Genomic DNA, 23,832 nt, shown 5'->3' with positions numbered 1-23,832 from the left:
TCTAAGGTAGCCCTTTCCAAAGCGGCCGCTAAGGTGGCTTTCACACTTTCGAGGTGTTAGCTATTTCTACCGGGGTGGTAGCTTTCACACATCCCATGAGATAGCTCTTTCTCTCATTAGGGCATAACTAGTATCTGACTTATGAGAGTAGCTTCATACATCATAAGTGGTAGCTCTTTTCACCCAACAAGCACAACTAAACAACAAAACTATTTTGTTCTTTCTTTTCATTTTTTCATTTTTTTTATCATTTTTCCATTCATTTTTTTTTCATTTTTCCATTCATTTTTTTTTCAAAATTAACACAAGAAACAACTATAACTAGTCCCTTATACATCAAACATGAGTTTCCAAAAGAGTTCAAACAGTGAGTAGTGCAACAAGTGTCAATCGGGCAAAAATTCCTATAAATTCAAGCAAAAACTAGAGCATGAAAACATTCAATGTTAAAATTTCTAATAAACTCAAGAATACAATCAATGCAACTAAGGTGAACTGCCATTGGCTATGTGAGCATGTATATCAATCAAAACTAGTATAAAAGAGATGTGTGCACTATGAAACTCCCCCCCACACTTAAGTTGTACATTGTCCCCAATGTACACATGCAAGCTCATTCATAATGTAAATCAGTTAAATTTAGATGTGGGAGAAGCACTCAAAACAATACTCCCCTAACTCCTAGTGTTGAATTTGATGGAGTTAAGTCCTTGGGAGGGTTGTTCCAACGGGTTATGAATCTCACACGGCCAAGTGCCGAAACACCTTGGCAGTGCCCATGACAAAGTCTTAATTCCCATAATGACAAGACCATCTACAAGCATACACGAGGGGGTTCAGTGAAGCTCAATAAAAACAAACATAACTTGAGTATATAAAAAATAAAACAATGAATATAAGTCCTTTCTGAGTAAACAAGTCCAAAATAAAATGCGTAAATAAAAGATGAGGAAAATAAAATCAAGTGTTGATATCGCGCTCTGGATCTGCTGTTGCTGCTACTGGTGATGAAGTACATGGTGGGACATCTGGTGCCGGAATATGGAATGGAGGTGCCGGAGAAAACGAGGGGGCCTGAGAAGTCCTCGGCCACAGGACAAATGATGAGCCGATGTCTCACTCTAAGATCTGCTGTAATGTGTCGAAATATGCCATCAACTCCCTATACTGTGCGGCCTACGGAGCCCTAATATCGGCAATATCTACTCGGGCCTCTGCTATCTCTATCTGTATCACTCCCACAGTGCTCTCGAGCCTCTCAAAGTGATCCTGGGCTTTAGATGGTGAAAACATGTGCACGGGGGATGGGTCCTCTGCCATCGGAGATGCCTCGGTCTCCATAGGTGCTAACTGAGGCTCGAGGGCATGTTGGGAAGCCTCGGCATCATCTCTCTCCTCCTCGGCTATCTCTGGAACAGGTATAACCAAAGCATAAACCCCTGTCTGCACCCTACGGTCTATGCCCATCAATCTCATCATCTCTAGGCTCAGAGGCGCTAGTATACTCGTCTTCTCAGCCCCGTGAATCACGCCCAAGAGACCCATACCCAGAGCTAATCTCATAATGTATGGACCGGAGAAGATCGGTCCCAATCTAGCATACTAGACTTGATGTCGAATGTTGATAAGTGCTTGTGCGATAAGAATACAAAGTGTTCTTTCCTTGTGTTGAGCAATACTTTTCTCGGGTTTTAATGCTAATATGTGTGTAGTTATGTTACTTTCATGCAGGTAGGGTTGTTAGGCCAAATATGAAAGAAAAAAGCCAATGTAGGTCGTAAATGCACCAATTTGGAGGAAATCTTGCTAAGGTTCAAACACGAAGACATAGGTCGGGTTCGAGATGCGGGAATGTGTGCCAACCTCCTCGTATTCGAGTTAGTATAACTATTTGGAGGGTCACAAGGGTAGTCACATTCAAGCATTCCGACTTGTGCATATAGAACAAGATCTCCACCAACATGTTCGTTATTGAAGAAGCAAAGTAATCCACAATGTAAAAAAGTGCCCATTTGCGTTACCTCTATGAAAGCATGGATTCGTGAGTATTTTGGGCCAGTATTGTAGTAGGGTCTGTAGAAAAACTGTAGCAAGATTACTGTACCAACAATGTTCACAGTCGGCCGAGAAAACAAGAAAACAGAGAATCCACAAGGGCGTGTGGAAATTCCACACGCCTGTGTGAAAAATCCACAGGGGCGCTCACACGGGCCTGTAGATTCCAAATTCCAGCCCTTTAAAAGCCGATTTCAGCCCCGATTTCTGCATTCTTTTCTCCATCTTTTCCCCAACTTGAGAGAGGGCTGCGGCTAGGGTTTTGAGAGGTATTAGCTAGGGCTTTGGAGAGGTTCTACGGCTCTGACATCGTGCTCCATTTGGAAGAAGGTTAGTGGGAGAGCTTCCATTAGCACCGATCCGCCGATGTGTATCCTAGGCCGGACAAAGGGACCCTGGCGACGAGTAGAGGACTCTCAAGAAGACTATCGCCACAACTAACAAGGTGGGTTTTCTATGGATGCTTTGTTTTTACATTCAATTTCATTAATTATATCTAGCTCCATGGAGAGCTAAACCCCTAGTGGGTACTTGGGTATTTGTGAACCCTAGGATGTATTTGTTTCATTGAATCTCTTTATTATGCTTTCAATTAATTGATGTTTGTTGTGAGTTATAATCTTATATTCTTGATTGTCTGAATACTCCCCTAGAGTGACACTAGGTTTGAGAGTTCTTTTTCATAACTCTTGTAAGTGAGTGACACACCATAAGAGTTAGACAAAGCTAGATTGGAGAGGGTTGAGAGGGTGAGTCGAGAGGTAGCGGAGCGTCCCCTTTCCCCTCCTGTATGATATACCCTACCTCCACATTCCAAGAGTTCTTTGCGGCCATAGTAGAGTGAATGGGCTAACGGATGACCTTCCGCTGGGGCATAGTTGCGAGTGCAACAGAGTAAAGCGTTGAAAGTGATTTTAGCATCTAGTGCTAAATTGTGGCTAGGGATCTTTCACCTGGACCAAAGGGTTAGGTCTATACATAGGAATAGGGTTTATCATTTGGAATCCCTGGAGCTCATTGCAATTCTATACGAGTGCGAGGTGTTGAGATTGTTCGATTTCTCCTCCGGGACATGTATGGAGTTAGGCATGGTTGACCTTGGATTTGGGACTATTCAATTAAGGATTTCCATGACTCACTATTGCAATAATTAGGAAGTATAATAGAGGTTTTTTGCACTTGAAAAGAATGTCCTACATGGAACAATACCCGGGTACCCCATCTTTATTGATTACCTTACCTTCTCCTTTACTTGTGCTCTCTTTCTTGTTGTTTTTACTCTTGAGAATTGAATCTTGTCACACATATTACTATTCATCTTCCACATTAGTTAAGAAATAATTTAAGTGTCTTTATTCCCTACTCTCTGTGGATATGATACCCACTCATCTGGGATTATTACTTCGATACCCGTGCACTTATGATGTACACGCATATTCGGACGTGTCAAGTTTTTGGCGCCGTTGCCAGGGAGTAGGCGTTTAGAGATACTTTGCACTTTGTTTTTCTTAGCTATTCATTTATTCATTCTATTTCATATTTCCTTATTCTATCATCGTTCTGATTTTGTTCTCTGTCTTTTGGTTATAGAAATGATTGAAATACCCGAGTTATTTGACGCTATCACAGGAATGGTTGACAATGCAAAATAAAAGGTTCAATTGTTTGTAGTACAGGATACACCATGTCGTTTCTTGCAAGAAATGTATAATATTCAACAGCCCATAGAAGAATCATTTGAAGATTATATTGTCAGAATTCAAGAACGAAACTTCAAATTAAATAATGTGTTAGATCAGTTTGAGAGATCGGCATTGGGATCAAGGAATGATCACTTAGAGAAAAGTCTAGAGAGGGCCCTAGCTCAATTTGATTCATCTTATCATAAACAAAAGCAGGAACTTTTCTCTTTGGGTGTGTCGATGTCAGGAGGAGAGAGTTGTGGAATGGAAGCTTTATTTGCCATAGAAGACCACACCAGAACACATTTACAAGTAGAAGAAGGGGAGAATGATTGCGAACATGAGGCGAAGGATCTTGAGGAGATTGATGAATTGAAGGAGAGCAGGTTGCGCCCTACGATTGATGAACCACCAGAACTTGAGCTTAAAAGCTTACCGGCACATTTAGAGTATGCCTTCCTGATGGAAGAATCTAAACTCCCAGTGATTATAGCTGCAAACTTGTCGGAGGATCAAAAGGGAATGTTTGTTAGCATGTTGAAAAGGTATACATCGGCTATTACGTGGAAGATCTCCGACATTAAGGGCATAAATCCATCATTCTGTAATCATAAAATCTTAATTGAAGATGATTACAAATCAGTGATTTAACCTCAGTGGAGGTTAAATCCGAACATGAAAGAAGTCTTCAAGTCGGAGGTGGTGAAGCTCTTAGATGCAGGAATTATCTACCCTATATCCGATAGTGTATGGGTGAGTACAACTCAAATGATTCCGAAGAAAGGGGGAATAACAGTGGTGAGAAATGAAAAGAATGAACTGATTCCAACCAGGACGATTACAGGATGGCGAGTCTATATTGATTATAGAAGATCAAATGATGCCACTCGAAAAGATCATTTGCTTCCTTGATTGCATGTCGGAATACTTTCAAAACCCCATAGCTCTAGAAGATCAGGAGAATACCACATTTACATGCCCTTACGGCACTTTTGCTTATCGAAGAATGCCTTTTGGGTTGTGCAATGCACCAGCAACATTTCAGCACTGTATAACAGCCATTTTTGATGATTTTTTGGAAGATATTATGGAGGTGTTCATGGATGACTTTTCGGTATTTAGGGACTCTTTCGACATATGCTTGAAGAATTTGGAGAGAGTACTGGTGAGGTGTGAAGAAACAAACCTCGTTTTAAATTGGGACAAATGTCATTTTATGGTCCAAGAAGATATTGTCCTTGGACATAAGATTTCTCGAGCAAGCATGGAGGTGGATAGGGCAAAGATTGAGGTCATTGAAAAGCTTCCTCAACCTACAAATGGTAAAGGGATCCACAGTTTCTTGGGGCATGCAGGTTTTTATAGAAGGTTTATCAAAGACTTTTCGAAGATCATGCAACCTTTGACCAAACTCCTAGAAAAAGATGCCCCGTTTGATTTTGGGGATAACTGTCTGAGTGCATTCAATTTGCTGAAGGAGCAATTAGTGCAAGCACAGATTTTGACTATACCAGATTGGAATGAGCCCTTTGAGCTTATGTGTGACGCAAGTGATTACGCTGTGGGAGCAGTTTTGGGACAAAGGAAAGACAAGCAGTTTTGACCAATTTATTATGCTAGCAAGACTCTCACAAGTGCCCAAGAGAATTATACAACCACCGAAAAGGAGTTGTTAGCAGTGGTGTTTGCTTTTGAAAAGGTTCAGGCTATACCTGATTTTATCTAGGGTCACAGTATTTACTGATCACTCAGCACTCCATTATCTCATGAACAAGGCTGACGCAAAGCCAAGATTAATTCACTCGATGTTATTGTTACAAGAATTTGATATGGAAATAAAAGATAATAAGGGAATTGAAAATGTGGTGGCAGACCATCTTTCAAGATTAGAAGGGTGTGAGGGGCAAGAACCAAGTATGCAAGGAAATCAATGATTCCTTCCCTGAGAAATATCTGTATTCAATACACGAGTTAGAGTTAGAAGATACTCCATGGTTCTCCGATTTTACAAATTATTTATCAGGAAAGGTACTGAAGCAAGGCCTCAGTTCTGAACAAAAGAAAAAGTTTTTCAGTGACTTGAAGAACTATTTTTGGGATGAACCCTACCTATTCTGTATTTGTGCAGACCATGTGGTTTGCAGATGTGTCTCTAGGAAGGAAGGTTGGATCATTATTGCGCATTGTCATTCAGGTCCTGTTGGAGGGCATTATGCTTCAAGCAGAACTGCTGAGAAAGTTCTGGTCGCTGGTTTCTATTGGCCAATCTTATTCCAGGATGTTCATCAGTTTGTTCTTCGTTGTGATAGTTGTCAGAGGGCTGGAAACCTATCGTGAAGGGATGAAATGCCTCAGAATCTGATGTAGTTCTGCGAGGTATTCGTTGTTTGGGGAATTAACTTCATAGGACCATTCCCGAAGACTAATGGTAATCAATATATTTTGTTGGCAGTTGACAATGTTTCTAAATGGGTGGAGGCTCAAGCTCTTCCAACTAATGATGCAAGAACTGTGGTAAAATTTCAAAAGAGGCTCTTCACTCGATTTAGGACTCCACGAATCATCATTAGCGATCGAGGAACCCATTTTTGTAACACACAACTTGAGAAAGTGTTGAAGCGCTATGGAGTACATCATCGTCTTGCTACCCCCTATCACTCGCAAACGAGTAGACAAGTGGAAGATACAAATAGAGAGCTCAAGAGGATTTTAACTAAGTCGGTGGAACAAGGAAAGCGAGATTGGTATGAACGGTTAGATGACACACTTTGGACTCATAGAACAGCATACAAAACCCAGATAGGGACTACTCCCTACAATTTGGTGTATGGAAAATCCTGTCATTTACCTGTGGAGTTAGAGCATAAAGCATACTGGGCAATCAAAGCTATGAATTTTGATTTGAGCAAGCGGGGGTACAAAGAATGTTACATCTCAATGACCTAGATGAAGGGCGAATCAAAGCAAATGAGAATGCTAGGATTTATAAGGAAAATATTTGTAAATGGCATGACAAGCATATCAAGAATCGGAAAGAGTTCAGAGTGGGCGATCAAGTGTTACTATTTAATTCTCATTTACGGTTATTCCTGGGAAAGCTGAAGTCTAGATGGTTTGGTCCTTATATGGTAATTGAAGTTTCACCTCATGGAGCTGTTAAGATCACTCATCTAGAGAAGGGTACACTTAAGGTGAATGAACACAGGCTGAAACCATACTGCAGAGGAGAGGTTGGTAATGACGACAAGGAAGTACTTTTCCTTCATAAACCTCCGTGAGGTAAGACAAGGTACGTCAAGCTAAGTGACGTTAAACAAACGCTTCTTGGGAGGCAACCCAAGGGTTTACTGTTTTCTTAGTGTTAGTTTAGTGTTTGCATGAATAAAGTGTTGAGTGTTGGTGTCTTGATTTTTATATACTTGTGCTGCAATGTTATTGTGGTTGCTCTGGACATCAGAGAAAAATTGCTAAGTATTTCGTACGCCCGTGTGGAAATTCCACACGGGCATGGGCATTCACAAGCCCAAGTCACAGGGGCAAGCACACTACCCTGTGACTTCTCGAGATGAAAAGAGCTCCTCTGTAGAGATTCGCACGGGCGTGCAAAAATTACCCACGCCCGTGCGATTTTCACAAGGTCACCCACAGGGGCGAGTCCACGCCCCTGTGTGCTTTCGGGAAAATCTGCCAATCTCTGCAGGAATTCACATGCCCGTGTAGAAATTACCCACGGGCATGCGAGAATTACATGGTCATTCACATGGGCGAGTCCACGCCCCTGTGCCTTCTCTGGATGAGCTCCCAATACAAAACCATGGGCGTGTGTTAATTCCACACGCCCGTGTGTTTTCTCTGGATACCTTAGAAAATTCTGTAGGCTTTGTAGAAAATTTTTGAACACGTTTACACACTCAAAGCCTGCCCTAATATGCAATTTATACCAGTGAAAAACATGAGAAATAGCTCAAATAACCAAAACTTCGCCAAATTCACATGAAAACACATTATGAACTTGAAAACCCACGATAAAATCATAGCAGAAATATAAAACATCAAGACACCAACGCTAAACAATTTATTCAAGCAACACTAAACTACCAAATTAAGAAAATAGTAAACACTTGGGTTGCCTCCCAAGAAGCACTTGTTTAACGTCACTTAGCTTGACGTACCTTATCTAACCTCACGGGGGCTCATAGATGAAAGTTGCCCTCTTACCCATGGCTTGGAAACATGATAAGCAAAATCTCTTGATGGTAGAGGGTGAATTGTCGGGCTTAGGACAGCCTAGCAATGATTCACCCAGTTTGTTTAGTTCACGTACGTCTCCAACAGCCTTGGAGCATTTCCGGTGGCGTCTCCTAGCCCTCTTTAATTTTCGGAGCACCTTCTTCAAGATCCCCGGGGTAGATGGTACTTTTTCCGTCGAACCAAGCATCATTACTTCTTCATTGTCCTCCTCTTGGTCGAACAAGCCTTTGTATGGTCCGGATTGATAAGGACATGGATTCATTAGTAAGCCTAAACTCTTTATGCATGGTTTATTTGCCTATCTAGTTTTCTTGGAAATTTTGTTGTACTTATGATTAGTCTGGAATCAAACCCGCATCGTTAGCTTGGAAGGCTAGGGGTTACAGTCGATGTTAGTTGGTCATTTTTAACACCTTTAATTCAAAACCGAATATGAAATATAGTTCTTGAACTCTATTATCAGGTCATGTTGTTAATACTTCCCTTACGTACCTTTCAACTTTCTATTTTGTATACTCTGTATCATGTTGTTATTTCAGGGATTTTGTTAACCTTGCGGTGACTTGAGAGTTGAGTGGTGGGATATCTCTCCTCTGGTTGGCACGGCTGTTGTCATGTCCCGAGGCCTGAAGTTCAAGGCGTGACATAAAACCCAATTCATCCATGCCTCTAAACACACAAACACATATATATATACTCTAAACATATGAGGGAAAAAGGGCACCTTGTGTGTAAAAGTGGTTCCCATATTGCCACTTTTTCTATTCCCCTCTCTTGATCACACCTCATTCTCTTCCTTCATCTCCATTTTTTCTTTGTTTCTTTTTCCTTCTCCCGTTTTTCTCTCACTTTTTTTTTTATTTATTCCCTTTGTTTTCTCCCAATCTCCTTAAATCCAAAACCACCTTGATTTGCTTCAATCGAAAATGTTATCCTCACTTTCAATCATTTTTTTTTTTTTTTTATCTAGCCTTTGAGATTATTTCTGTTTTAAAAAAATATTTTTAATTCAACTGTATTTTTTTTATTCCGAGAAATTTGAATAAGCTTGTTAAGGACAAGGATGGCTCCCATTTTGTATTTTAAAAATACTATAATTTCTATACTCTTCTTTTCTAAAAAAAAAAATAAATCATAAAATGGTTACAAAATATCACTTTTGTATTTGCTTATATTGGTACTTTGAATTGATGGAAGTCAAACTTCCAAGTTCCAGCCCACTTCTTCACCACTTCAAGTTTACTATTACCACATATCCTTTGTTCTTTACTTTTCTTATGTCTCTCCCGTGGGTTCCAGCTTTGGGAATGATTCCAAGGGCATCTCCAAGGGTCATAGTTGGTTCTAACCAAACTCTTTTTTTTTTTCTACACCAAATTGGGGGATGACCCCAAATTTAGTATTCCACCTATTTAATTATTTTTTATTCAATAAATTTTTTTATTATTATAATTAATAAAAATTATCAGTAATTAATTTATATAATTAATACTTTAATATAATTATAAATAATAAATTTATATAATTATAAATTTTATGTGCAATTAATTAATTTTTAATAAAATTTTTAATTAAATTAATTTATGATAAATTTATTAAACTAAAATAGTTAAAAAATACTAAAAACAATGAAAGACACATGCACTACGAATTTAATTAAATCATTGTTGAAAATAATTAATTCCAAGTATTTTATAGTTGAATAGTAATAATAAAAAAAATGAGATGGGTAAAAGAATTTTATTTTATTTTTGGGTAAGATATAGGGTTTATGGTTTGAATATAATTTATTTAATTTATTGTAGCAGAACCAAATTTGGATTTGATGTAAAAATTTGAGGCTATGGGTTGGAGAGGGCAACATCCATCATGTGGTACTCTTATTATAAAAAAAAAAATGCCTAGTCATCATATAGTCTTAATCTTGATGATGAGGCATGTATAATATTTTTACTATAGTACAGCGTTTCGACTTCACACACTTGCATATTTTTTAAATAATTTTAGTACATGAAAGTTTTCAAGTCCCAGGTCTTCCAAATCTTGTTGATTAAAATGGCGTTTGATTGAACATAATTGTAATTGTAGTGAATTTTTAGTTACAATGTAGTTATAAATTATTGTGTTTTAAAATAAAATTGAGTCAAATATATTGTTTAGTTAAATGCAATTTAAAAATGTTGTATTACAAGATTTTATATTTGCATGAAGGTATTTCTAAATCTGGAATTGAAATACATGGATTTGGTTTAATGTATTTAAATAATGAGGACAATCATGGTGAGATTAACCACCCCTCCCCAACACCTTTTTACACACTAATCTTTTGGTTTCTTTTCGTATCAATAGATGTTATTTTAATGAATATACTTATTGGGTTAATTAGTGTAACTATTTTTTTTTTATTAAATCAATTATTGGACTTACTAATATAATTTTAAATTTGTTATGAATTTGAATTACTATTTACATCATTTTAATTTTAATTATGAAACCGTAAAATCTAGGTTTTAATAATTTTAATTATTGTATTAATTATTTTAGTGACATGGAATCACCTCTGGAGTCTATATACATTGTCGTAGGAATGGCATGAGATTTCGAGCTTAATAAACTAAAGATGTAAAAAGTGTACCAAACTTCTCAAACCACTACAGCACAATCTGTTCTTCAAAACTCCTATACTCTTTCTGTAGCACAATAGTTGATCCATCAAGTTCACTTGTTGGCCTTAGAAAAGATCATTGAGAGAAATCCTTATTTCACTCTGCAATGTGCAAAAATAAGTCAAAACTTGCTAGTAAAACACAAAGAAATCACTTAAAACTCTCACGTAACTTCACCGAAATTTGCTACTAAAACTCATAAAAAAAACTAATTTTCATAATATGAACTCTAAGCACAAAGAACGGACTTAGATTGAGGGAATTTAAAAGAACAAAAAAAGTTGCTCTTCTTCTTCTCCATAACTCTCCAATAGAAACATATGAACTAAAGGACCAATCAAGAGCTCAGAGGCTTATAGGTTCTCAGAGACATCTCGCTCAAATATCTCCTAGATTGTGGAGAGCAGAGTAGCAATGGTGGCCGTGGCAGACCAAGCAGCGGCAGAGGTGGCAAATCGATTAAAGATGGTTGCGGCTGTTGATCACTGTTTGAGGAAAGGGATTGTGTTTGTATTCACCACCCAAAATTAGATTACCTTAGTTCCCTGACATTTACCTTAGTTTCCTCACATGTAGCACGCTAGGGGTTTCCAAACCATAGGATTTTGTCTTATGGTGAAAGACAACATACCTAATTTGACATAGTTAAGTTTCAAGTGATTGAATGAGGCATTTGAACAAACACTACCTTAAAAACAAGTAACTTAAGTTACAAATAACTTAAAAAAACACTGCAAAAAAATACTACCTTAATTTTTCACTAGTGAAGTTTTTGAAACCTAGATCTTTTGGTCTTCAGGATCTCTTCATTTTTGCTAATGAAATACTTGCAAATATTTAGAAATTCTTTTATCTTATGTATATTTGTATCTTTCAATTATTAAAGCTTTGTAGCACTACGTCTGCTAGGTCTACATGTTTCTTTAGTACCTCTAAATATTTTGGAACCTCAATAAATTTTGGCCTTAATCCAAATGGTTTGGCAACCCTCCTAGTACATTTTATTGATAAAAAGCAACAAGCACTACTCCATTAAAGAGTTGTTAAAGAACAGACAAGTAAAGTGGTCCACCAGTTATGGTAGCTTATCGACCATTTAGGAATTTATTAATCTGGGCAACTATCACATGGGATAATAAAAGTCTTGCCACGTGTACAACGAGAAGATTTTCAGAAATTAGACTAAGCTAATAAATCACTCATGTCATATCACCCTGGAGAGGAGAGATTCGACCTTGCTCCTTGCCCATCATTACTTTGCAACAATGCCACTAGACTACCAATGGCTTGTTCCCTAACATAGTTTAGTCTATGCAATTTTTATATTTAAATATTTTGAAGCATCATATCTTTTGGATGTTGCTCATCTTTTTCTTGAAAAGACTAAAACTCTAGATCTTCTTGATCTTGTTTATCTCTAATTGTAAAGGTTTTGAAACGCTGCATTTTCTTGATCTTGTTCATTTTTGGATCTGCTTTATTTTTCATTAGCAAATGTTTAAAAACCTCGGATGATATATTCGTTGTTACTTGCAGAAGTATTCATGCAACTGGAAGGTGCCTGACAATGAAAAGTGAATTATGACCTTCCACATGGAAGTGAGACTTCTAAATTAGGAAGTAACCTCAGCGGAAGTAACACAGAAGTTATTGAAGTCACTTTGTTCTTTTGAACTGAAACAAATACCCCTGACCCAACAACTAAGAGTGATGTAATTTTTACCGAATAAATTTACCAACTAGATTTCCCGAATGACGTGGATGCCCAATTGGTCATCCACATTTTCATCATCTATTTTTTTATAAATTTTTAAATTTACACATTAAAAATTCTTAAATTCTTAAAAAAAAAAAAATTTTAAAATGATAAACCCATATCTAAAATTTTAAACCCAAATACTAAAAAATCTATACCCTAAAAATCTAAAAACTTAAATCCTAAACCCTTAAGCCTAAATCTTAAGCCTTAAACCTTAAACCCTAAATCCTTTGTCCTAAACCCTAGGGTTTAGGCCAAAGATTTTCGGTTTATCATTTACGGGTTTATATTTTACGATTAAAGTTTTAAATTTAGGATTTAGATAATAGAGAGAAAATTAATTTTTTTAAAAAAAATAAAAATAAAAGGCAATTATACATAGAGGTCACACAACTCCAAAAGATAGAAAATGAATATTGTTATAGACAACATGATGCACAATCTTAATCAAAAAAGTATTTTGAAACTACAAATAATTATACAACCAACTCAGAAATCCTTAATTGAGAACCATTCAGAAACCACAGGCAATTATACATCAACAAAAAGAACCTTAAATTATATTAATGTTCCATATGCCTCCTCCTTCTGAAGTGTCTCAGAATGAAAGTATCTGCATAAAGAGGGTATTTCTTCCTGATCAGACCTTTTATGCACTTCCAATAGGAGAAGTCAACCAACACCCCATCCTTCCGAACAATGAATAAACATCGCGAATTATCATATTCTGGATGAAGCCCTACCTGCCAAATGAAAGATAAATCGAAGTAAGGTTTTTAAACATTCATGATATTAAGATACGAATGATAAAATATAATGCCATTGAAAGGGTGCCCTTAGATTGAGAGAATATAGATAAAGATAACAAATATGGATGTCAAACCATTTCCTTGTGTTTGGTTAGGCAGAGAAAACAAGATTTATTATCAAATGAAAGAGAACATGCCATAAATTTTCCTTTCCTTCTTCTTCATTTTTCACTTTGCTTTTTTTTCCTACATGTTCAGTACAAATGCAACCTAAAGTCATAGAAACTAACAATATTCTCGAAACAAGAATCGCAAAAGAGGCTACACAAAATTGTAATAACACACACATACAATAAAGCAACATATGCTGATAAGAACGTGTATATTATCTAAAAAAGCATCAAAAGCTATTGGAAGTTATTAGATAATATACATGTTCTTATTAGATAATATGCTGATAAGAACATGTATATTAGCCAACAACCAAACAAATTTTTATTAACATAATTTCCATCTACCAATGAAAGAAAAAACAAATTTGAAATTGAAGATATGTTCACTAAAATGTATTTTGGTTCACCAAAATATAGTAACCTTACAAACCTTGCAAAATAAAAAGCTATGGTAACCTAGGTTGAGGGATAAGAGTACGGAATGAAGGAGAAAATTTTCAAATATTAAGTTCTGGGGAAAATTTTTGAAAACTTTTATTTGAGTTGACCAAAGTTTGACTCAATTAATATTGATAAAAATAAATATTTTAAATATATATTAGTATTAATAATTTTTAACTTATAATTTATAAACAATATGCAAAAGCTAATACTAAGTTGTTTGGGTGGGGAATGCTACTTATCCTAATAAACCAAAGATGGTGGTGTATATTTCCTTTCAAAGAAATAGCAAGAAATATAGTGTTCTTCAATAGAGTTGGTAATGGTTCCAGTGGCTCAGTGGAAAAGTTTCCATAAATAATAAATTGACAGGGAACTTTCAACACTTCATAGCAATTTAGCTTGAAAAAAATTAAAAAAAAAGGCCCATAGCTAGTTTGCCTATCAGAGAAGTCAGTATAATCTAGTTACATACACTGAAATTCAAGGCCAATAAACGAAAAACTATTAGTGATATTAAAACACAACTGTAATTTTGACATAAAAATTACCCAAGCAAATTACAGCCTCAATAATTCTTAATGTATTGTGAAATCATCGATCCATCAATGTATCTAAAAAAATTTATAAATTATCAGATATATATATTGATATGATCATACTAACAATTTCAGCCTTCCTGACAGTTAACATCAATAATTTAAAGGTTCTTTTCTGCAAGTATAGGGCGACATCAGAGTGCACAATATCTAGCTTTACCCATTACAACTTATGCCTTTGAAACATGGCCAGACTATAGCAATAGTTTAGTAAATGACATATAGCAAACAAAAACCCAAAAGAACTCAAGATTAGAAATGGCAGATAGAAGGTAGCCAAAAGAATAATGTAACCCATTCGACAGGTCTCTTGCACAAATATCCTAACAAGAATTTGATATTTTCCATAAAGAAGCAACCGAACATAATTTAATTCTTGAAAAGAGAAGCACCTATTTGAACTACACATAATATACCAGTTACATAACAAACAAAGAAGTGTATCAAGATAAATGTTGCATTAATGGGTTAAAAACAGTACAAAGAAGATCCCATTTATAAAATTGGAGCAATGTCAACATTATGCATATTTATGAAATAACTTGATCATGAGAATACAAAATCATAGAAGCTAAAATGGTCTTCAATCACCTAAATGTTCATATAAATCTAATTCTGTCTACTCCTTTACATTCAACTTCTAATAATCTTGCTGGATTGTCCTCTATCAAAATTTCCTGTCAATTTCTCTCACTGGCCATGCTGTATGATCTTTTCTATTAAGAAGTATAGTTTATTGAAAACTAAGTCAAAGTAAATAAGTTTTCATTTTAAATTAGTTTCTCTTTATGAGGCATCTACTTAATTTTCTTGCAAAAAGTTAGTAGCATCACTGCTTTTATTCATTATGTCCGATGATGAATAAGTGAAGAATTTCTCACGTATATCACCTAATGCCAACTGCCACAATCATTCCACAACCTGTAGCTAGGTGGGTTTTATGAAGAAACTACAGAGTTCCATGAAATTAGTCAATTAAAGTCGCATTATTATTATTATTATTTTGGTTGAAATGAGTAGGGAAACCATTATATCAAAACACTTTGAAAGAACTACTTCAGAATCTCAGATTAACCACAAATGTCAATCTGCAAGACGAGTTTCCCAAAATTATAATTCTGAATAACTGATTTCCATGGGATACTTTATTTGAAGCTCAAAAAGAATAAAACCAAATTGCTTTAGATTTCATTTTTAATAATGCATAGAGAAGCATAGCATTTACTTTAGAAATATATATGAGCTTGCAGAGTGAACTTAGCAATACAGTCATGGAAAGTGATGAAATTTGTAAAGAATGAAATTAGAGAACATCCTATTTTCTTGAATTGAATTTGAGAACAAACCGTGATGAAATCTATTCCACGTCCTATTTTCTTGTCACATTCTGGATGATAAGGAAGCAACCTCTCCAAAATTGCTTTGCTCATGCTCTGGACTAAGCTTGTCACCACTTTCATACCTACAGAGAAAATTTTCATAATGAAAATACTTACTGACAGGTGATTTAATTCTGATGAAACAACCAGGAAACAAGTATATGGTTCTGGTAATATTGACAATAAATTAAGCCATCTGAATCATCTAATGTTTCATAGATATTTTTATATCAACAACCAAGTAATGTAACAAACCTTCTAAAAGGGTCAGTGGTCCAGAATGTCATCATTGTTACTATGGAAAAAAATTTCTTTCCTAAAAAAAAAGGAAGAGTTTTGAAACATTTCAATATGATCATCAAAAATTCTAAAATACATTACATTATGAGCTAAAACACAGGCACGGGATATAGAAATTTTCATATTAGAAGGAAAAATTACCATGCTCCAGGTTATGAGACAGCTATTTGTGCCAAGTAACCAAATATAACAGCAACGCACCACACACTCAAAAATGAGCAGCTCTTCTGACAGCATGTGCAATTCAGATTGTTCATTTTGATGGCCCAGAATGTGCTTTTCTATCGTGAGAAAGCTATGTCCTAGACCATCTCAAGACATTTGCAAAAAAGGCACCAGCCGTCACCCATCCAACTTAATTCAGGCATGAACTCTATCCAAGGCTTTTACATTTCGTGCTACAGAATCAAGCCTGGAATAAACAAGCAAAAGCTTTGCTTGTTTTTTGCAGATCTAGAGGACAAGACAATCCAATCTTTCAGAAAATCCTACCCAGGCTATGGTCAGGATTGCAAATCAGCCCTAAGTTTTATGCTAGCACTGGCTTGAATTTGTTGATGTGTGATCTTCTTGTACCATCTCCACGTGTGAATTTCCTAACACACCATGATTGATTGTCACATGAACTCCTTCCTGGGGTAATTGATAAGGCACCCATATTGCAATTGGATGGCACATTAACATTGATATAAAGCTTTTTACACATGACAAAGACGAAACACCAACTCCAAATTGGCAATTTAAATCTAAAACTACATCCATCTCAAATATAAAGAGCTTGGTAAGTTAGTAATCCCATGGCAAACTTAGTCTGGATTGACATTCCTAACAACACTTTGGAAAACGAGATCACACTGGAATGGTTAATCCAGTGAATGACTGTACAAATCAATTAAATCATGAAGGGTTATGATGCATCCAGAACAATTAAATTGATATTAAACTCATTGTTTGCCAAGTTCAGGATCTTGACATAAGTAAAGAATTTGTCAGGAAAAAAAAGGAAAAAAAATCTTTGTTGCCCTCCCTAGGAGTTCATTGCATAACCTAAAATATAATTATTAGAAAAAGAGAATAATAACACAAAAGAAGTTAAAAAAATAAAAAGGATGAAAAGATTTTAAGGTTTATAGAAACCAGCAAGCAACTTAGGCTTCAAAAAGAACAAAGCTTACCTCTTATAGGCATATATTTCAAATCATAAACCAAATTAAGTAAGCTAAAAGCTTCGAATTTCCATCAAATGAAGTTTGCACACTTTTCAATTGCTTGAGGTGGTAATTTAAAAGGCTAACTGATATTCAGTTGATGTAATCTCGAGGCTAATATGTAAGGCAGAGTGTGAAATTTTATGATGGTTATAGCCTAATGAACGGTATTCACCAACATTAGTTGATCTACTAACATTTCAGATGAATTTACAGAGCAATGCTGCTCTATGTGGGTTCATTTATCTTTCTCTTTTGTTTCTTTTATGACTATGCTCTCATTCTCCTACAAGTTGTATATGTGTACATATATATATATATATATCTATGTACACCTGTCAGGTCTATTCTTTAATAATATGAGTCTCAACATATCCAGATCTAACATCAAGGTGATCGAATTCTTATGAATGAATGACATCATGAAAGCAACTAGCACACTGACACTAACTGGAGACTAATTCATACAAGAGATTTAATGGCAAGACCTAAATGAAGTTTCAAAAATTAAATGGCTACTCAAATTGCATAAAGGACTGGACTTTGACAGGATCAAGTGAAAGCACATTAACCAATTAGGGCGGCTTTCTACCATTTCCTAAGAAAACACATATCAATGTGCTAAATGGTTGATATATATTTCCCTTTTTCCTATCGGTATGACTTACACCCTCATCCTTCTGTCACATTTCTTTTTGTTTGTCTATATGTTCTATCTCTATTCTTTAAAACATAAAATAAAAGAAAAACCTCACAAGATATCCAAGGGGAAAAAAACTAAGGGTTTAGCATCATGACACCAATTGAAGACCAATTCACGCAAGAGATTAAAACTAGATAAACCAACTTCAATAGCTGAGATTAAAACAAGCATCATGGAGTCCTTACTTCCCAGAATGGAGGATCATCCTAACGAAGCCAACAAGAGGGACAGTATCCTCCAGGATTTGATCCTCCCAGTCCACCCACTCTTCCTCCTCCTCCCTCTCTTCCTTCTCATCATTCCCTTCCTTTGTAGGACCATCCACTACCGGCCTCCTCAGCAAGGCCGGCTCCACCGATCCTTCGTTGGCAGTGGCCGAGGAAGCTCGAAAACCAGGCAGTCTGCTTCCCGATGATACAGAAGAAAAGGGCAAAAGAAGAGAAGAAGAACGTAGAGAAACAAAAGGTCTTGGGCGGCTGAAATAGGTAGAAGCACAAGAAAGGGAAGCCATTGTTTAGAATGAAGAATTTATGGGGATTCACACACTCATTATCATCATTGTTGTGCCTGAAATTTTCATTGTGCAGGTCGGAGAGGGCTGGAGGAGGATGAAGAGGGAGGTACATAGAAAATGGCTGTTTACTATCTTCCTAGAGGATGAGATTCAATGGGACCACCATGAATTTTTTTTAAAAGGAAAACTGAATAAAGATAAACCTAAATAAAATTCAACATTATATAAAAAATTATATAGCCTTTTTTTTAATATTATAAATTTTATATTATTTACGGATGTGTGCACGTTGATTTTTATTTACAAAAGAGCGCACATTTTACCTGAAACCAGTAAATCTTTTTACCGTTTTCTTTCAAATTTTTTATTTTTAATTTTCTACCCACAGGTTTTTATATATAAATTTTTTACACTTTGGTCCCTAAAACTTTTCTAATTTAAACTCTTTATCAAAACTTCTTTAAATATCACCACTTATCACACATATAATAGTTAAAAAATACAATGGCTAAAATTTTAATGGTAACTAATAAAATAGTTAAATCTACAATGAATTTGTAATGGTAAAAAAATCATAACAGTCAAATATGAAATTGTGAGATGTTATGATAGTCAAATATATAACTATCATAATTTTGTCAATCAAACCTGCAATTGTTAGAATTTTGACGATCAAATTTGCAATTATCATATTTTTGACAGTCAAATCTGCAATCGTTATAATTTTGACAATTAAAACCCGCAATCACCAGATATTATGACGATCAAATTTACAACTATAAAAAATCCCAATGGGTCAAATATGCAACTAGCAATAATTATGACAGTTCCACATGTACTTATCATAAGTATGACACTTAAACCTATAATCATTAGAATTTAAGACGGTTAAATTTGCAAAGATAAAAGAACATAATAGTCAAATCTGTAACTATCAGTAATTATGACAATCAAATATGACAACCTATAATCGTCAGAAATTATGATTATTAAATTTACAATGTTAAAAAATCACAACGGTCCAATCTGTAATTGTCAGTAATTATGATTATCAAATCTGTCAATCTAAAATTATCAGAAATTATGACAGTCAAATTTACAACGATAAAAAATCACAATGGTCAAATTTGCAACTATCAGTAATTATAACAGTCAAATCTTGCAACCCAAAATCATTAGAAATTATGATGATAAAATTTGGAATTATAAAAAATTAAATAGTCAAATCTGCAACTGTTAGTAATTATAACAGTTAAATTTGACAACCTAAAATCATCAAAAATTATTGCAGCATGTGTTTCTATTCACTACATTGGCAAGAATACGTGGATAATGTTTACCTAGTCCAAGTAGTCGGTCTTAATGTAGATTAGGTAGTGTAATTGTTCTAACCTGCTTATAATATATGTAACTATTTTTATTTGCTTAAAGTATGATGTATATTTATCATGAGTATTGTTTATCATCACTCAAATGCGAATTGGTGTGATATCCGCAACTGCACGGGGTCGTCAAGTAATATCTCTCGTGCAAGCACGAGAGAGTCGTATTCCCAAGGCCGAAGGAGATATCCTTACTTCCTCTTTGCGTGTTGTCTAGCCTACAGATTTGAGTGAGTGTTCTAAACTACAAAGAAATAGAAAGAACTCTAAGATGGAAGTCTACAATCGAGGTAAACCGGGGGTAAAAATCAAGGGTGAATCTGGTCACAGATATGGATTCCTCTGGGGCTACTAAAGTGAGAAGGATTCTAGAACTACCACGCAACTGGTGGTTTGGACCAAAAGATTCCTAAGATAGGTCAACCCGATGGTCACAGTAATTGATCCCTAATCTAATATGAGTATTGATATGGAATTTCTTTCAACCAAATCCTCCTACGACTGCAATAAAAGCGGGGAAAACTCTAATTAGGGTCGATACTCAAACTAGGTCCAACCCTAATATTGGAAGGGCACAAAATACCCAATTGTCACGACGTATTTGTACAGGAATCCCTTCCAAGCTAAGTGTGTCTAGTACAAGGGTGTTGGTCACGCAACCAAGTACAAGGCTATTGGGGATATGTAAGAACGGAGTAAGGGTGACGAACCCTTGTGTGGTAACATGCTCGATAACTCCCCCTCTACCTTAAAAAGATTATGCTCATCATGCTTTCAGGTTATGGGCAAGAGAGAAACATTCATCTATTAGCCCTCGTGAGGTAAGAAGAGGTACGTCAAGCTTATGACATTAAACAAGCGCTTCTTGGGAGACAACCCAAATCTTTACTGTTTTTCTAAGATGTAGTTTAGTATTTGCATGAATAAGGATTTGAGTGTTGGTGTCTTGGTTTTTACATGCTATTGCTATACTTTTCTAGTGGATCATTGGTATTTTCATGTGCTTAATTATGTTTGGCAAAGTTTCTTGGTCATTTGAGCGTTTTTTTCATTGATTCTCTGATTAGTTTTTTATTGTAAATGCAGGCTCTGTACATGTATAAGTGTGCAGAAATTTTCTGCAAAGTCTGTAATTTTTTTCTAAGTCATCCAGAGAAGACACACGGCTGTGTGGAATTTTCACATGGGATTGTGTTTCTGTTCAGAGCTCAACTTCTCTATCCCGAGAAGACACAGGGGCGTGTGAATACCCCTGTGAACGACCTTGTGACAGTCACACGCCTGTGGGTAATTTCCATACTCGCGTGTGTTTCTCTGCAGAGTTCAAAGCTCCATCCCGAGAAGACATAGGGGTGTGTGTCTGCCCCTTTGGATGACTCTGTGAAATACACACAGGCGTGGGTAATTTCCACATGCCCATGTGAAACTCTGTAGAGAAGTTCTCCTCCATCCCGAGAAGACATAATGGCGTGTGAGTGCCCCTGTAAGTAGCCCTTATGAAGATCCACGGCCATGTGGAATTTTCACACGAGCGTATAAAACACTTAGAGACATTTCTCGAATGGACAGAGAAGCCACAGGGGTGTGTGGGTGCCCCTGTTGGTCGGGCACACGGGCCTGGAGAATTTTCACACGCCCGTGTGGATGCGTTCAGAGAGAGTCAAAGGCTATCCCGAGAGCACACAAGGGCATGTGTCTGTCCCTGTGAAGCTCCCCGTGAAGCTCCCCTGTGAAGTCACTAACAAGAACCCCCGCAAGTGCACGAGTTTGTCGAAGTAATAATCCCAGGTGTGTGGGGTATCGTATCCACATGGAGTAGGGAATAAGAATACTCAAATTGCTACTTAACCAAGTGAAAATGAACAATGATTGTGTTGATAAGATGTAGTGTAAACAAGAATAAAAGAAACAAGAAAGAGAAGCACAAGTAAATGAGAGATAAGGCAATCGATATAAATGGGGTACTCAGATATTGTTCCGCCTAAGACGATCGTTTCAAGTGCAAAACTAACTATTATGCTTCCTAATTAATGCATTAATGAGTCATGGAAATCCTTAAATACATGGTCCAAAATCCAAAGTCAACCGTGACTAACTCTATACAATGTCCCGATGGAGAAATCGAACAATCTCAACATCTCGCACTTGTATAGAATTACATGGAGTTCTAGGGATTCCAAGTGATAAACCCTCTTCCTAGATATAGACCTCACCCTTTGGTCCAGGTAAGAGGTCCCTAGTCATAATTAAGCCCTATGTGCTTAAATAACTTCAATGCTTCACTCCGTTGCCTTTGCAACTAAGCCCTAGGGGAAGGTCATCCCTTAGCCCGTTTACTCTACTATGACCGCAAAGAACTCAAGGAAATGGAGGTAGGATAAATCACATCGAAGGGGAAAAGGGACGCTTTGCTACCTCTCGACTCACCCTCTAAACCTTCTCCAATCTAGCTTTGTCTAACTCTCGTGATGTGTCACTCACTCACAAGGGTTACCAAGGTGAACTCTTACCCCTAGTGTCACTCTAAGGGAGCATTCAATCAATCGAACATTCAAGATTGGAACTCAATTAAAACATCAGTTAAGGAAAGAATAACAAAAGGTTTAATGAAACAAATACATCCTACGGTTCACAAATCCAAGTACCCACTAGGGGGTTTAGCTCTCCATAGAGCACAATACAATCAACATTGAAATCCAATGTAAAAACAAGTAATCCATAGAAAAACCCCCTCGGTAGTCGTGTTAATGGTCTTGTGGAGTGGCCTTGTCTCCTCCAAAGATCCCCTTGTCAGGCCTAGGGCACATCTCGCCGGATCGATGCCGACGAAAGCTCCCCCAATAACCTTCTTCCAAGTGGAGCACGATGTCGAAGCCATAGAACCTCTCCAAAACCCTTGCCAATACCTCTCAAAACCCTAGCCGCCGCCCTCTTGAAAATTGGGAAAAAGATGGAGAAAAGAATCCTGAAATCGGACTGAAAATCGGCTTTTAAAGGCCTGGAATCAGGCATCCACATGCCCATGTGGATTTTTCATATGGGCGTGGGGAATTTTCACACGCCTGTATGGATTCTCTTAAATTCAGTTTCTTACCCAGCTGTGAACAACATCTGTGATATGTGCTAGCGTGATAAGAATGCGAAGTGTTCTTTCCTTATGATGAGCATTACTTTTATCGGGTTTTAACGCTAATATGTGTGTATTTATGTTACTTTCATGCAGATAGGTTTGTGAGGCCGAATATTAGAGAAAGAAGACAATATGGATCGTAAATCCAACATTTGGAGGAAATCTTGAGAAGTTTCAAATGCGAAGACATAAGTCGGCTTCGAAATGCTTGAATGTGTGCCAACCTCCTCGTATTCAAGTTAGTACAATGATTTGGAGGGGCACAAGGGCAGTCACATTCAAGCATTTTGGCTTGTGCATGTATAACAAGATCTCCACCAACATGTCCATTATTGAAGAAGCAAAGCGATCTACGATGTAAACGTGTGCCCGTTTACGTTACCTCGATAAAAACATGGATTCGGGAGTGTTTTAGGCCGGTACTATAGCAGGTCACTATAGTAAACACTATAGCAAAACACTGTAACAGGTACTGTTCACAGCCGGGCGAAGAAGGATGAAAATAGAAAAGACACACTGGCGTGCATTAATTCCACATGTCCATGTGAAAAATCCATAAGGGCTTGTGAATTCACGATTCCAGCCCTTTAAAAGCTTATTTTAGCCCGATTTTAGCATTCTTTTCTCCATCTTTTACATAACTTGAGAGAGGGCTTCAGCTAGGGTTTTAAAAGGTATTGGCTAGGGATTTGGAGATGTTCTACGGCTCTAACATTGTGCTCCATTTGGAAGAAGGTTGGTGGGAGAGCTTTCATCGTATCCTAGGCCGGACAAAGGGACCCTTGGACGAGTAGAGGACTCTCCACAAGACCATTGCCATGACTATCGAGGGGGTTTTCTA

General features: G+C 36.7%; 1 protein-coding gene across 1 annotated transcript; it reads right to left on the bottom strand.

Moving 5' to 3' along the window:
- Positions 1–12,816: 12,816 nt before the first annotated feature.
- Positions 12,817–18,620, bottom strand: LOC120262824 (protein DCL, chloroplastic). The gene is given in 4 exon segments (XM_039270720.1): positions 12,817–13,156; positions 15,722–15,799; positions 15,801–15,837; positions 18,151–18,620. Coding segments are annotated over 4 exon segments (621 nt in total). The 5' UTR covers positions 18,477–18,620; the 3' UTR covers positions 12,817–12,976.
- Positions 18,621–23,832: the final 5,212 nt, after the last annotated feature.

Source organism: Dioscorea cayenensis, chromosome 6 (assembly GCF_009730915.1).
Source record: "Dioscorea cayenensis subsp. rotundata cultivar TDr96_F1 chromosome 6, TDr96_F1_v2_PseudoChromosome.rev07_lg8_w22 25.fasta, whole genome shotgun sequence".
Classification (NCBI taxonomy): Eukaryota; Viridiplantae; Streptophyta; class Magnoliopsida; order Dioscoreales; family Dioscoreaceae; genus Dioscorea; species Dioscorea cayenensis.
Note: the sequence above shows the minus strand (reverse complement) of the source record. Positions and strands in the feature narration are given on the sequence as shown.